The following is a 13,858-nucleotide window of genomic DNA, read 5'->3' on the forward strand; positions in this document are numbered from 1 at the left end:
TTACAGTAATAACATTTTGTTCCATATTCCCACCGTGAAGATCGCTAAGTTGAATACTCTGGAAAGAAAGAAAAAGGAATAATAAATGAAAATTAGCACTCGTGAGTGAAACGAAACAATGGCAAATGTGCCGTTCTTCTTTTAACCCATTTTTGACAGCGATGGGTATATGATGGAAGTTTTCAGAGTTGAACGGTGCTCGCCGTTTCGCTGTCGCTTCCAGGAACGAGAAATGTGTGCGGTCATCATGTCACATGATCTCATCCGGTGCAGAGTCACGTGGAAGTAGAACGCGTACTGTGACGTCAAAAGACTGCGGGTTCACTTGAACCGACGACCAATGATAAATTATGCCTGGCCACTCAGAGACAGCGTTGTTTGTTTTATATCTATGCACCTGTGGTCACTGCATGGCACAATGCGTGATAAAGCAGGTAAAGTTAGTAATGTCCCTTTTCCGTTAGTCAGGAAAAATAGGGCACTGCTCTCGGTGCTTCCACGGGCAACTTAGAGGCAGTAAACCAGGAGCACTTATCTGAAAAGCTGAATAAGCGCAACTCCAGAGAGCCGAAATTGTTCGCGAGTTCTTTATTTTAAAAGCGAAAGATTGTTGCAATTCAGTCAACTCTCGCAATATCGATTCCTTTCCTCTTCTTTTTTTTCGTTTATAAACTGCGTCACACAAACTGCACACAAATAATTCTGCAGCCACGTGGGAGCTGGTGCCACTGTTTTTGATGCGAAGCCAGACGTTGCCATTTCTTGAATTCTTTGTGACCATTTGTTTCTGTCCGCCTTGCCCCTTTAGGTTTCGGCTTTCATCTGGTCTAACCCAGAAAAATGCATTAACCTGATTAATTTTTTTCTCTATTTCGCTTGACTGCTGTTCCTATATTTCATTTCTTCTTCCATTCTCCAATTATTCTTCCGAATGCTAGGCTGTTATTCTCTTGTTCGCATTGATGCTGTCTTTTTTCTTCTTGTTCTTTTTTTTTGGGGGGTGGGGGGGGATGGGGGGGGGGCTGACCTAGCCGGAGACGACCTTTCAGCGGGCTGCTCTGCGATCATATCTACATCAGGCACAAAGCGCTGCCACTTTTTGAAGCACCCCGCTTACCGGCACTTTCCGGCATTAAAAGAACGAACGTCCAAGTACTCGCGACGACCACTCCACGGGATTACGTTTGCCTTGCACGACAAGCAATTGGAGAAAAAAACTGCCGCAGAAAAAAAGGAGACAAGAAAAGAAAGGAAAAGCACGGAGGTTAATGAATATATATCTCCGGTTAGGAGCCCTGCAGTTGGGAGAAAGGGTCAAAGGTGAAAATATTTGGGAAGGAGAGAAAAGAGAGACAGGAGCAAGTACATCACTGCACAGAGTCTGTAAACTTTCACTAGCGCGTGTCTACCTAACGTTGCCAAGCACCACTCAAAAGGGTTTGGGTGCCACAGTACGATGCGGCAGCACTCGAGGAATATTGCTGCTGGAGTTGAACTCTAAGTGGCGCGCTGCGGATATTTGGTGGAAAAGTGGATACTGGTCTAACGGTCTGATTAAAAACGTTTATGACATAAGAGTTATTGCTCCGAGACTGACCAGCTACTTTGCCTTTGCATCTGCCGCTTTCATAATGGTCGAAAGCGCGAGTTTCAGCCAGCTGCTGTGTGCAGACAACGTCGAGAATGTGTCCCAAAGTTTATTGCTGGTGAGCTCCTTATAAAACAACCTAAGCACATATCAGCGTTTGGTACGTAAATGCGCAAATAACAAATAATTATGTTCTGATCTGGGTTAAAACCATAATAAAAGGTCAAAATTAGCTTCGTGGCTTTTCATTCATCCACCACAGTGTAACCACCTGCCGGCTGTTGCGTTGTCGAGTACTGTTCATGATGTGCAGGTGTTTTTAAATGGGCTTCTGTCGCTAGTGGACCCTAACAAAAATGACTATGTTCAGCAAATGAACACGTCCTACCGAGACTGCGTAGTAGTAAGTGGTTTTTTTATTACAATAATAATAAAAAGGAACGAAAAGATTTTCTCTAGCCCCGGCATCTGCCATCGATACTGAACCTCCTGAGTGGGGGCAGCTCAGGTGCTTCAGTATCGATGGCAGAGACAGCGTCCCTTGTTGCTTTTTAAGTATGCTTGGAACTCCGATTATTTCAAACAAAAGAGAAATTTACAAAATTTTCTCTGTTCAGAGGGAGGGACAGAGAAAGGCAGAGAGGTTGACCAGGCACGATTCAATTTTTTTTGGCTCATACCAGGAAGTGGCGCAACCAAAGAAAGTCCAAGTCCTCAATGGGGGTCTAAAATGCACCATTTAAACTGCAGTTACCGCCGAACGAATTTCTAAGCTTGACATTTATAGTCGTTACTAAGAAGAAAGAATTAGTTTGTAAAAAGTGGTGGACCCACAGCTGCGGAAAAATGAAAGAAACTTGAGTGGCCGGCCAGCATAGACGACGTTTTTTTTTTCGCACGTTGGAGAAGGACGAGATATTTGCAGCAAAATATCTCCGGTTATTTCCCTCCTAAACGCTTTACTTTCTACGCTAAGCCCCACCTCTCGCTTTCAAAAACCCAAGCTCAAGATTTCTCAGCCAGCTCTTACTTCCTGGCACGCACGTGCCGCTATTACTACCACCGTGCCGCAGCAGCGCCACCGCATTTCCCCTTTCACCGAGAAAAACTCTTCTCAGCTCAGAACCCACGTCAGCGACGACGTCGGCCCCGGGCTGTGCTCGCTTTTACGTATCTTTAGACGCCGACGGCGTCCTTTTGTTCTCCGGGGCTCAATATTTATTTCTCCTCGCCAACCTTCGGGCTCCTCGCATTGTTGCGATCCGCATTCCCCCACGCGCGCGCTGCGGCAGCATGGAAGCAGTGAGCGGCATCAGCAGCCAGCCACAAGGCAACGGAAGCCTCCCGTATCTCAGCTGCCTCGCAAGCACCACTCGCATTAGCGACGTGCCTTTGTTTCGGACGCGCAGACAGCTCGCCGGAGACGCCGGAATGAATGCAGCTTCATGAACGCCAGTCCTCTCCCGCTCTCTCTCTCTGCTCATAGCCCACTCTCCTCCATCCACGTCCCGCACTGCTCGGCCCTCTCTTGCCTGCCTTTGCGCACGGCGAGCCCTCTTAAACCTAGCAGTGAAGCAGCACCGCCAAAGTTGCACTGCGCCGTGCTGGCATGGGCCACTTTCCAGAAAGGCCAAATTACGCTTTTTCTTCACTCTCTTTCTCTCTCTTTCCGTTCATATATCGCTTATAGATTGATGCACCGATATACACGTAGAGCTGATGTCTCGGCCTTGTGTGGACGTCCTTGTCTTTTATTTCTTGCGTACTCAAAGATACCCGGTGCTTCCATTATTATATGCAGTGTGACCAAATGGGAATCCACAGTTACTGCCTGCCGTCACGTCTGGCCGTACCAATACCGTTAGATCAATCGAAGCTACGACTCCAGCGCATGATGAGAACGTGCTCGAGCTCCGCTCGAGAACCTCTTTAAAATAGTGGTGCACATAGTTTTTTTTAAGCGATCAAGCTTGCGTCTATTCGACCCACCTCCTCTTCGGTTCCCTTTATTTTGCCAATATAAATATATATCCCACTCTCTGAGAACAACGTATATCGCACTGCCTAATCATCTATATCATAGCCCTGAGTCCTGAGCGAACAAAACCGAGTGCTTATGTAACCTAGCTCAAAATTAAAGAAAAAATGATGGCGCTTTATGGATAAGCTTCGCACGAATTCAAGCAAGCCTAGCGACAAGACAAACTACGCGACGGCGAATCTTGTATTGCGGGAAGAGGGCCGTACATCAAAAGGTGAACTGAAGGACGTGATTCAGGGAGCCTTTTACTCATTCCTCAAATCCCTTTTAGGGGATATTGCACAGGGACGGGGCCTTTAATAGGAAGAATGAGTTCTTTGCTTGCTGGCTTAAAAGACACCGGGATAGTGGGTCGCGATGCCAATGGTCCAATCATTTCAGACCTTTATGGTTCCGTTGAAAAGAATTAAAATAAAAAGTAGGGCGGAGCGATAAAAAGCTTCTGGTAAAGTTTGGGCGGAGGGGTGGCGGTACTATGCATGATAACGAATGATTGAGCCGCATGCGGTTGTGTTATGAACAAAGCCTGCCGGATTCTCACATAAGTTTTATTGCAGTGAACTGAGATAATAAATATAATTTAGAAACACTCAGATATTTGGACTAGGGCCCTTGAATGAATCTTGGTATGCAGTTCTTAGTTTCTGTGCGTTCGTGAGATTAGTCAGACATGAGCACGAACAGTGTGCGCATATATATATTCCTGTTAGGGGTGAATGAGTGTTATGTAAACAGAAAGTGTTATAGAAAAACACCACACGTTGCGTGCTAAACACCCCAATATGTTTCAGGTTTTTAGTAAAATGTATAAAAGTCCACTCATGCTTAGCCGGTGTGTTAGCTTTCATTTCGTTGGCAGTTGCAAAAATGTGTGCCTTAGGCATAACGTCGCTCACAGACGCGTATGGGGCGCAAACTCTCAGTGGAAACTAGGAACCAGCTCTACTACAAAGCAATTGTAGTAGAACATGCGATTCGATCCATAGTTTAAATCCTTTCAAGTGAGGCGACGGACAGCATTTTACACGCAAAGCCGGGGGCCTCTAGAGAAGCCCCCGGCTTTTTTGCACAGTTTTGAGTGACCGGCAACAACGTTATTTCCTTAATGCATGCAGGAAGAAGCTCATTGTTAATTGATTTCCTTCTTCTTGTCCTTAACAACGCCCTAAATCAATCCGCAGAGATCTTCAGCGTTCTCAGGCTTTCGTGACAAACTTTCGTGACCATTAACATAAGACGATACTAGGCGTAATGAAATGGAACCAGGGTTTCATGGCTGAGAACGCGTGGAGTGATCTGCAAATCAATAAAGTAAACTCAGAACGTCTAGGTTCTGCATACGACATGCCAGGTTCTCAAAAATCAACTCTTTAATGCTAACTACAGATATTTTTCTAGACATATGACTAGCATATCCTCATAAAGAAGAAAACTGCACGCACGTGAACCGCGCACAAGAATAAGACACGCCAACAGGGATTCCGAAACAGCCAACGACAGCAGTTAAAGTTTGCACGCAAGAGTGAGTAATCCGCTGTTCTTCATGATGCGACGGCATATATTAATGACAGTAGTGAGAACAAAGACATGATGTACTCCCTCAGCACATCGCAAGATAAATTATGGTGCGAATTCTTTTCAGGCTATTACTTGCAATACGGTATATGCAACTGCTAAATATCAGGACATGTTAGAAGACTCTGACAGAAACAAAAATAGTCTGTCATGCTTTGTGAAGTCAAAGCCGTTATAACTGGCTAAAAATATTAAAGTGTTTGAACTGCCATACAAAGTGACACAAAACTTGAGGAACCTACGCTGACCACATCAGTTTGTTCTTAAAACCATTGTGCTATTACCGTGATCATCATCATCAGCTAAGCTACGCCCCTTACAAAACAAAGGCCTTTCCCATACCTTGCCAATTAACCTTGTAGTGTGCCAGCTGAAGCCACTTACCCCGCAGACGTACGGATTTCATCCGCCCACTTAACTTTATCTCACGCCCTGCTACGGTAGCCTTCCTCTTGGAATACAAATCGTTATTTTTGACGGCCATCGGTTGTTGTGCTTTCGCAATAAATGACCTGCGCATGCCCATTTCTTCTTGCTGATTTCGTCACAGATGTAATCAACTCGCGCTTGATTCCTGACACACTATGTTCTCCTCTTTTCTCCGTACGCAAACGTACTTCTACCTTTGCATATAATTTCCTTTTGAAAGATTCTGGTAAACTGCATTCATACAATCTCAGAGTTTTAGAGGGGAAGCTCATGATGCCTTGTGCGCTACCATCGGAATAGCGAATAAAACTGTGCAACAACACTGGTCCAAGGACCATGGTAGCGTGCTAATACGAATGACAAATCGGGCGCAGAAGGAATTGAATAGCAGGTATTTGCGCGGTCCTAAATATTTTCAGTCATTGAGCAATCACGTCAAATATGCAGTCTTCTCTGCACTTATGTCGAGCCAGTATCCCTCCTAATTACCAGCGTTTTCATCACTGTCTAGCTAACGGACGAGAGTCTGAAGGCGTCAAATTTCGTTTTTTTTTTATGTGTGCTTGTTAACGTGACCACCGCTGTGTTACAGGCCTTGATAAGGTATTTCCTATCTTGGCGCAGAAAATGAGGTAAGTCCACAAGCATCAATTCTCAGTCCGTCGGGAACCACCTACCAGCTAGAAGATGGCTTTAAATGGATGTTAGTACTAGAACGAAAAACCTGTAGAAAAAAAACACGCAAAAATAAAATTTTCAAGACATTTCCTGCAAGTACACGTAATAAACTTTCCACGTATAGTCGCACAAACTTGGAAATCTAATGATAAAAATTATACACAATAACTACCTACCTTTCTACCTTCTCTCTAGTCCAGTAAGAATTAAAAGACTCCTCCTCCGAGCTCAGTATTGGTTATTCTAAAAGGCTTCCCTCTTGCCAGATAAAAATGTCTTTCTCGACAGATGCACTGTGTTAATAGCACGTTTACGGCAGTTACGGCCAAAAAGCGAGCCAAACTTATTCATCAATGTTTTTCACCGCCGTCATTCAAAAATATTTTTACCAAACATATCCGCCGAAAAGCTAAAACACAAACTGCAGTACGTCTGCATTTGTAACACTTCACACAATCTGCACAGATGTGAAGGTTGAGCCTGAAAGCGCTTTGAGCACTGGTGAAAATCCGCTGCCTCGCACAAGTTTTGGAAGCGCTCGGCCAGTGGCTTGGTGGCCGAAACGGCTGCATACTAAAAAAAATAGCGAGGCAGCACTTGCATAAGATGTTCAGTGGCTCTGACTTTCTGCCGCTCAGCACAAGTTCACGGGTTCGGAATCTTCGAAATGGCACGTTTAATGAAGGTGAAGTATAAAAACATTCGAGAACGGAGATTTGGGTACAATTTTGAGAAACCCATGTGATCACTCTCAGTTGGAAGACTTCTCATTTGGCGCGCCCTGTCTCTCCACCGGTTTTCAGAGAAAGAAGTCGAAATCTATTGTTTCTCTCTTTTTACTCGTCATTCGAAAGGTCTAAACCAAATGTTCACTGCTTTCGAGACAGTATTTTTTTACTAATTTTTCTTGCCTACTATTTGAAGCGCATTGACGAGCACAGAGATTTGATTTCTTAAAGCTCAAGTGCAGTTACCAGAGCCAACATTTGGCAGAGGCTCTTTCACAGCATTAACTCAGTCAGTCGTTCGCCTTCCACATAGTCGAAGCTTTAGCTTCGATTTAGAAGGGATGGGGAAAAGAACATTAGCACCATTTAACAACAAATAGCGACGTCTGTTTTCAGTTGCTTGTAAGTAGAAAAGATGTGGACCATGCTCCTTTTTTCCAACTTAAAACTATCAGAATATTCCGGCGCCGCCCACTCTTCGCGCCGTGCCTCTCCCAGAGCAGCGACCGAGTCATAATGCGCCCACGAAGCATTGTCTACACGCGCTGCTTCCCTCTAGGGATCAGGAACATAGGGGTTTATAGGGATTTATCGTCCCAAAGTGACTCAGGCTGTGAAGGACATCGTAGTTGAGGACTTCAGATAATTTTGATCCCCTGAGGTTCTTTAACGTGCACTGACATCGCACGGTGTACGGGCCTCTAGCATTTCGCTTCCACCAAAATGCGACCACCGCAACCGGGATCGAACCCGCGTCTTTCGAGCCAGCAGCCGAGTACCATAATCATGTAGCCAGCACAGCGTTTGGATCAGCAAAAGACACCAGGTTATATCGTAAAAAATTAAGTTTGTATCACGCGTGAAAGAATCGCTTAAAGGGATTGAACGACAAACGCTTTTTTCATTAGGAAGTTGAAATCGGAAATCGGTACAATACTGACCTTCGCTGAGTGGCGTGTGGATGAGCAGGCCATCGTCCCTTAGCCAGCCGGTGATGGCGAGCACGTCCTTGGCGAACGACGGCAGGTGGCAGCGGAACAGGGCTGCGTTGCCCCTCGTCACGAACTCGTCGTACGCACGCACCTCGAACGGCTGCGACACCACTGCGAGAGAGGAAATATGTCGAGGCGTATCAGTGTGGAATTCCATCAGTGCATGTTGTATTGACTAAATCAAAACATGCTAAAACAAGTGAAACACTGTTCGTATTTCCTCAAGATGACGGGGGATGCAAAGTTTCCTTAAGGACGCAGTGATAATGCCGCAAAATCACGTATATCGGAAATTCCAAGAGCGTGCCTCATGTCTATATTATAATTAACCACGGTTAAAGAAGAAATGGCTGTGCAATTACAGACTTGTATAGATGGCACATCAACAGACTCAAAGAAATTTATTGATGAACAGAGCTTCAAGTTTAAATTAGAGCAGTTCACAATTGCGATCCCTGTGCCAGCGTTATCGTGTCCATGTTAGAGTGCACCTTCAGGTTACGTTTTGCGTCACCCTTCTTAACACTGTCTACGAAACTAGTTCATGAACAAGGCGGCCTTCTCGAGCGCCAATGTCAAGCAGTCCAGAGTTCGTAATTTGCATTGACTCCTTTCTCGATTTCATCACTTCGTCCCTCTCGCTATGGCCGCTAAAAAACCGTCGCAGAATTCACTTCCTGCTTTCATAAATATCGCGCTTATTCTTCATGATATTTCTGGTGCCTCACGAGCAAAACATATAGCCTGCATAATACCGAACATGTGGCTAAATATAAAGGAAAAAATTATTTTCTAAGACAAAGATTAGAAGGTTCTATTATATATGAGCGCAGGCGTTTGTAAAGAATACGCTAAGAAAACGACACAAGAATGAGCACAGGAACCAGAGCTAAACCCTGACAACTTATCACTCTACGCAGACACATAAAAGGCACGCAGCCCAAGGGTTCAGTCTGTTCATGCCGTTATTATTCCTTATAAAATTGACAGTAATTATGCCTTCATTGTACAAAGCACGTTTATTTTTTAACATCATTGCCATTATTGCCAAAAATGTGGCAACCAGAAATGTTCTAAAAAGAATATATAAACAAATATTGCAGGATTATGAGTTACGAAAGAATGTGATAGTACTCAGAAATGGTGGACTGAACGAAAAATGATCTCAGAATTACGCTCGGAAGCAGTTACCGTTAGAGGTAAAATATTAAGTCAAGACGGCCATGGCCGACGCTTTTTGGGCTGAACTATGTCGGAAAATAAAAGTCTGTAATAAAGAAAAAGTGTTCACTAGCATCCACCCAAGCGCATCCCTATGGCTACCGAAAATCTATACAATTTTTAGAAAGCTGCACAGCTAAAGAAAAATTCGTACTAGTCTGGGTTAGCATCCGTCAGCGCAACGCAAAAAGGAAGGGTAACCGGCAAGGAAACCTAAACCATTTGACAATAAAAACGTGCCTTTGATCGACCGAAGTCGAAGCAGGACATCTCCCACTCACGCATGCATAATCATTCTGCAGTTAACTGAAGAACCAGACAGAGACACCTATATTAAATGGCAGGGTGTTGTAGGTTACGTCATCAGTTTCCAAAAGCACATGTCGACAAAAAAGTCATATCATTTTACGATCTCGGCCATGACACATCTAAGCGATTGTCCGTATGCATAAAGCTGACATGGTGGCCACCGCTGGCAAACGAAAGGATTAATTGGAGAGACATGGGAGAGGCCTTTGCTCTGCCGTAGGCATAGTCAGGCTGAGGGTGATCATAATTATGATGATAAAATTGCCTCATAATTTGTTTATCAATGCAAGTAATTCGAAATAAAGACACCCAATATTGAATAATCGATACTTTTCCAAATAGTCGATGCGAGTGCTAGCACCTGTTTTTTCTTAAAATCAGTCTGCTTTTATACGGCCGCCGTGACCAGGACTAGATCTCATGACCTTAGAATCAGCAGTCGAATACCATAGCAACTAAGCCAATGCGGCAAATTTGCTGTTGCTGTTACTCGTTGTTTAAAGCTGAAGATGCTCTCAGCTTTAATATAGGGCAAGCTATTACCACTCCAATTTAAAAGCTAAAAGGCTCTTACACAGGTATAAAAAATAACAGACTGGATGCAACAATTTTCTTTGCATTGTTTTTTTCTACTGAGATGAAAAAAAGCGGCGCTTTCATTTTTTTGCACGTTGATCACTATCTTTCACTGAATCTTTCTCAAAAGCAGATAGTGCAGGAGAAAATATCTCATGCGCGCAAGAAAAAAATGGTTGTGTTGAAATACAGCGACGGCCATAACCGATTTCTAAAAGTTGCAATAAACTTCAGTTCACCACTTCATAGAAGTTATAGCGTTAAATAAGAATGAAGCCACAATGACAACGATTAAATTTTAAAAAAAATGTAAATAGAGGGGTACCTGGGATATGTAGCAGTTGCTACTCATATATTCTGTATTCAGAACAGTAGGTATCGCATATTTGCGCTCGAGGGAGTTATTAACATGTGCCCCAGACGCACGTCTACGAAAACAGGAATAACTAAAAGTTAAATACTTTCGTTACCTAAAAATTTTGCTCTTCAAGAAAGTGGAACTAAATCTAAGAACAAGAATACAGCATAAGCAGAACAATAAAGGAATTTGAGGTATTAACAAAAAAAGTGAGCCAGTGCCTGTTGCGTACACGTAGAAAGCTATCGATTGCGAGGAGAAACAAAGCACTGTTGCTATGAGACGACAAAATAGCCATGTTGTGCACGTGACGAAGAAATAAAACACAAACATATACAAATGAAACTCTGCAAATACTGCGCATGCGTCCTTGATATAGCCATATCATCAGCCGCACGGTCAGGTAACAGTGACCTGTATTAACGAAAAAGGGAATCACACTGAAAGCATAGAGATATTTATTGAGGTTATTTCTTTCTTGCAGCGCTCGCAGATGCGACTTGCACGTCTTGAGGCTAGAGAATGCAAAAAGAAATGTTTAAACAATACACAGCACTGTTTTCGTTTCGTATGCTCAAGCTGAAGCGCATTTTCACGGGTGGTCACGCTGACAACGCTGCTGTGATCGCTGTTGGTCGCCACATTTTTGTTTCTTCACTTCACCCAAGTTGTCGTTCGCCTGATGGATAATAATGCCTCGAGCCGAACCTTGAATCACGCGACTATTCATAAGCACGCGAAAGAAAAGGCGACAAGTGTGCACAGCTAACAAATAAACGAAAAAATAAAAAGCCATTGGGACATTTATGCCACATTAAGAGTGGAATACGGAAGCATTAAATTTCACATTCGTCGCTGCTTCTGGTTTGGTTAATGGGGGTTTAACGTACTAAAGCGATTCAGGCTTGAGAGACGCCGCAGTGGAGGGCTCCGGGAATTTCGACCACCTGGGGTTCTTTAACGTGCACGGACATCGCACAATACGCGGGCCTCTAGAATTTGGCCTCCATCGAAATTCAACCGCCGTGGCCGGGATCGAACCCGCGTCTTTCGTGCCAGCAGCCGAGCGCCACAACCACTCACCACCGCGGCGGCGGTCGTCGCTGCTTCTGTTGAATTTTTTTTCCGTGTTTGTCTCACTTTCTGTGCAATTGTCGGTCCACCAAACACCATGTTCGGATTGCTAGCTGTTGTTCCGGGTGTCTGCTATGCTGTGACAGTGCCGACATTTGCATATATCCCATTTTTCTTACGACTGATTTCAATTCTTTATCTAGGCTGCTTACAGCATGAAGGCTGGGTTGTGGTGTCGTCTTAAGGTAACGACCTCTATTGACCGATCAGGGTTGCCCGTCAGGGCAGGTTTTGATGACGTCACTAGGCCACGAGACTTTTCTCGACCAACCGGCGAATTTCATAACACCGGACATCAGCGGGGTTTTGCTTCGACGACAACTCTAATGCGTTCAAAATAAAAAGCGAGAAACGTAATTATCCCTTCTGTAGCAGTCGCTTTCGGTACAAAAACGAAAAAGTATTCGTGAAAAGCATTGTAGCACACAGGACTACAAGCTAATTTAATGAGATTGGCTGAATTTCGTTCTGATTCATTGATTGATCGGTAACATGGTTGTTGATTTAATGATTCCTTTCATTAAATAACATCACTTATACCGGGCGTCCAAGCACCAGGTCTGTAAAAAGTTTAATACTAGCCGGGGGAAGTGTTTGGGTTGGTTTGTTTTGCATAAGCGCAAAACACAGTGCGCTGGTGTCCGTCTTTCTGTATCTTAGTCCCTTGGGCGTTTTTCGATATTATTATATAGTGCTAGGTTTAATTCATGGAAGCTCTAAAGCAAGACTTGTAGTAGTTCAGACGATGGACACAGAAACAGAAGTAATTTTTAAGACACTAGATAGACGTTTATAAGCAAGCAGTAGGTCTCAGTGGTGTGGACTTCAAGAGGTTGAAGCTAGGAGCGTAAGGCATCCTCCTGCAGATGGCATCGTGCGACCTTTGACGATCGAATGACGACGATATAACAAACTTAAGAAGCGTGAGGCTCTAATCGAAGCAGAGTTGAGCTATATGTTTCATACCAAAGGTCTACTTACCGAATTAAAGTCTAAAAGAAATGCGATCACTAAATCAGGTTGACAGTGGCACTCGCATTGTCCCCCAGCTGAGCCAAACTGTTAAATCCCAATGCGTTTTGCTATAGAAAGCCTGTTACACACTGGGAACACTCTTACCAGCGCTTCTATGTAGGAAGTAGGTAGCGACGTTGTTAAAGGTCCAGATAATTAATTCTTTTTTCTTAACAAAAGGAAGCAAAGCTTTGGCGAGTGCGAGTGTTAGGTCATATCTTTTGTGGTTCTATGTCTACAGTCACATATTTGTCAACGCTGATGTACTCGCAGTCTGAAAGCAGCCCAAAATCCAAGAATGTATTCAAGAGCACAATGAACATTTAGGTTTTGGTTTCTTAGTGAAAACCGTTTTCTCTTTATTTTATACCAGGAAACGTGTACAGTCGTACTGAAAACGAGATGGCAACAATTTTAGAATGAAAAAAAAAAAACAAAGCCGTAATGACACCTCAGTGAATAAATTATAAGCCATGTAAGGATGACTAATGGTTCTGGAGCAATCGCAACATAACCTTCTAATAATATTTTTGACTAAATTTTTCATTCTGACTTCAAAATCAATCGCGAAGCTGTAAGGCCATCCATAAAGCATTTCCAGCATAGTCCTTCCTTGTTTATACAAACCTGAATAATGTGGGAACCGCGCACTCTGACAACAATGACGCCTCCTTACGCGATTCCTATTCACAGAAACAAGGCAGAGATTTCTTTCCTGCGGCATTTCGGTGTCTATTAGCATTAGGCAAAATGAACAGAACAGCAGCTGAAACGAAGGTGCTAGAAAAAGGCCCACGCTCCCGCTATCAGTTGGCCGACTTTTTTGCGCCCCGGAGATGTCTTCTACAATTCCTTTTCGGCGACGCCCGATCACAGCCGTATAATCAGGCCATTTATTTGTAGCTATGCAGCGTGGCATCCCCATTCTCTCTCTCTCTCTCTTTCTCGGCCGTATTTGTTTTCCTCAGCGTGTCGTCTCCACCCCTGCACTCACGAAGCAGCTCCCCGGCTCTCTCCACGAATATCGGCCCGGTTCCGGGGCCCCCATCGGCGTTCGTCAGAGCACTCCTGCGGCCTTTTGACGCTCGATAAGAATGGCGCCTCTCGCGCAGCGGCTTTCGCGGCGCATGATAGATGGCAGAATCGCGCCGGCGCTTAGGGGGGCGGACGCGACGTGAGCCTGGAGAATGCGCGTGATGGATACTCGGACGCGGT

General features: G+C 44.2%; 1 protein-coding gene across 1 annotated transcript in view; it reads right to left on the reverse strand.

Moving 5' to 3' along the window:
- The window catches only part of LOC144128612 (cell adhesion molecule Dscam1-like), a 452,661-nt gene that overhangs the window by 223,674 nt on the left and 215,129 nt on the right, over positions 1-13,858 (reverse strand). The window contains 1 exon segment of the mRNA XM_077662147.1: positions 7,981-8,142. Coding sequence (XP_077518273.1) covers positions 7,981-8,142 — 162 coding nt within the window.

The sequence above is a fragment of the Amblyomma americanum genome, chromosome 4 (genome assembly GCF_052857255.1).
Source record: "Amblyomma americanum isolate KBUSLIRL-KWMA chromosome 4, ASM5285725v1, whole genome shotgun sequence".
Classification (NCBI taxonomy): domain Eukaryota; kingdom Metazoa; phylum Arthropoda; class Arachnida; order Ixodida; family Ixodidae; genus Amblyomma; species Amblyomma americanum.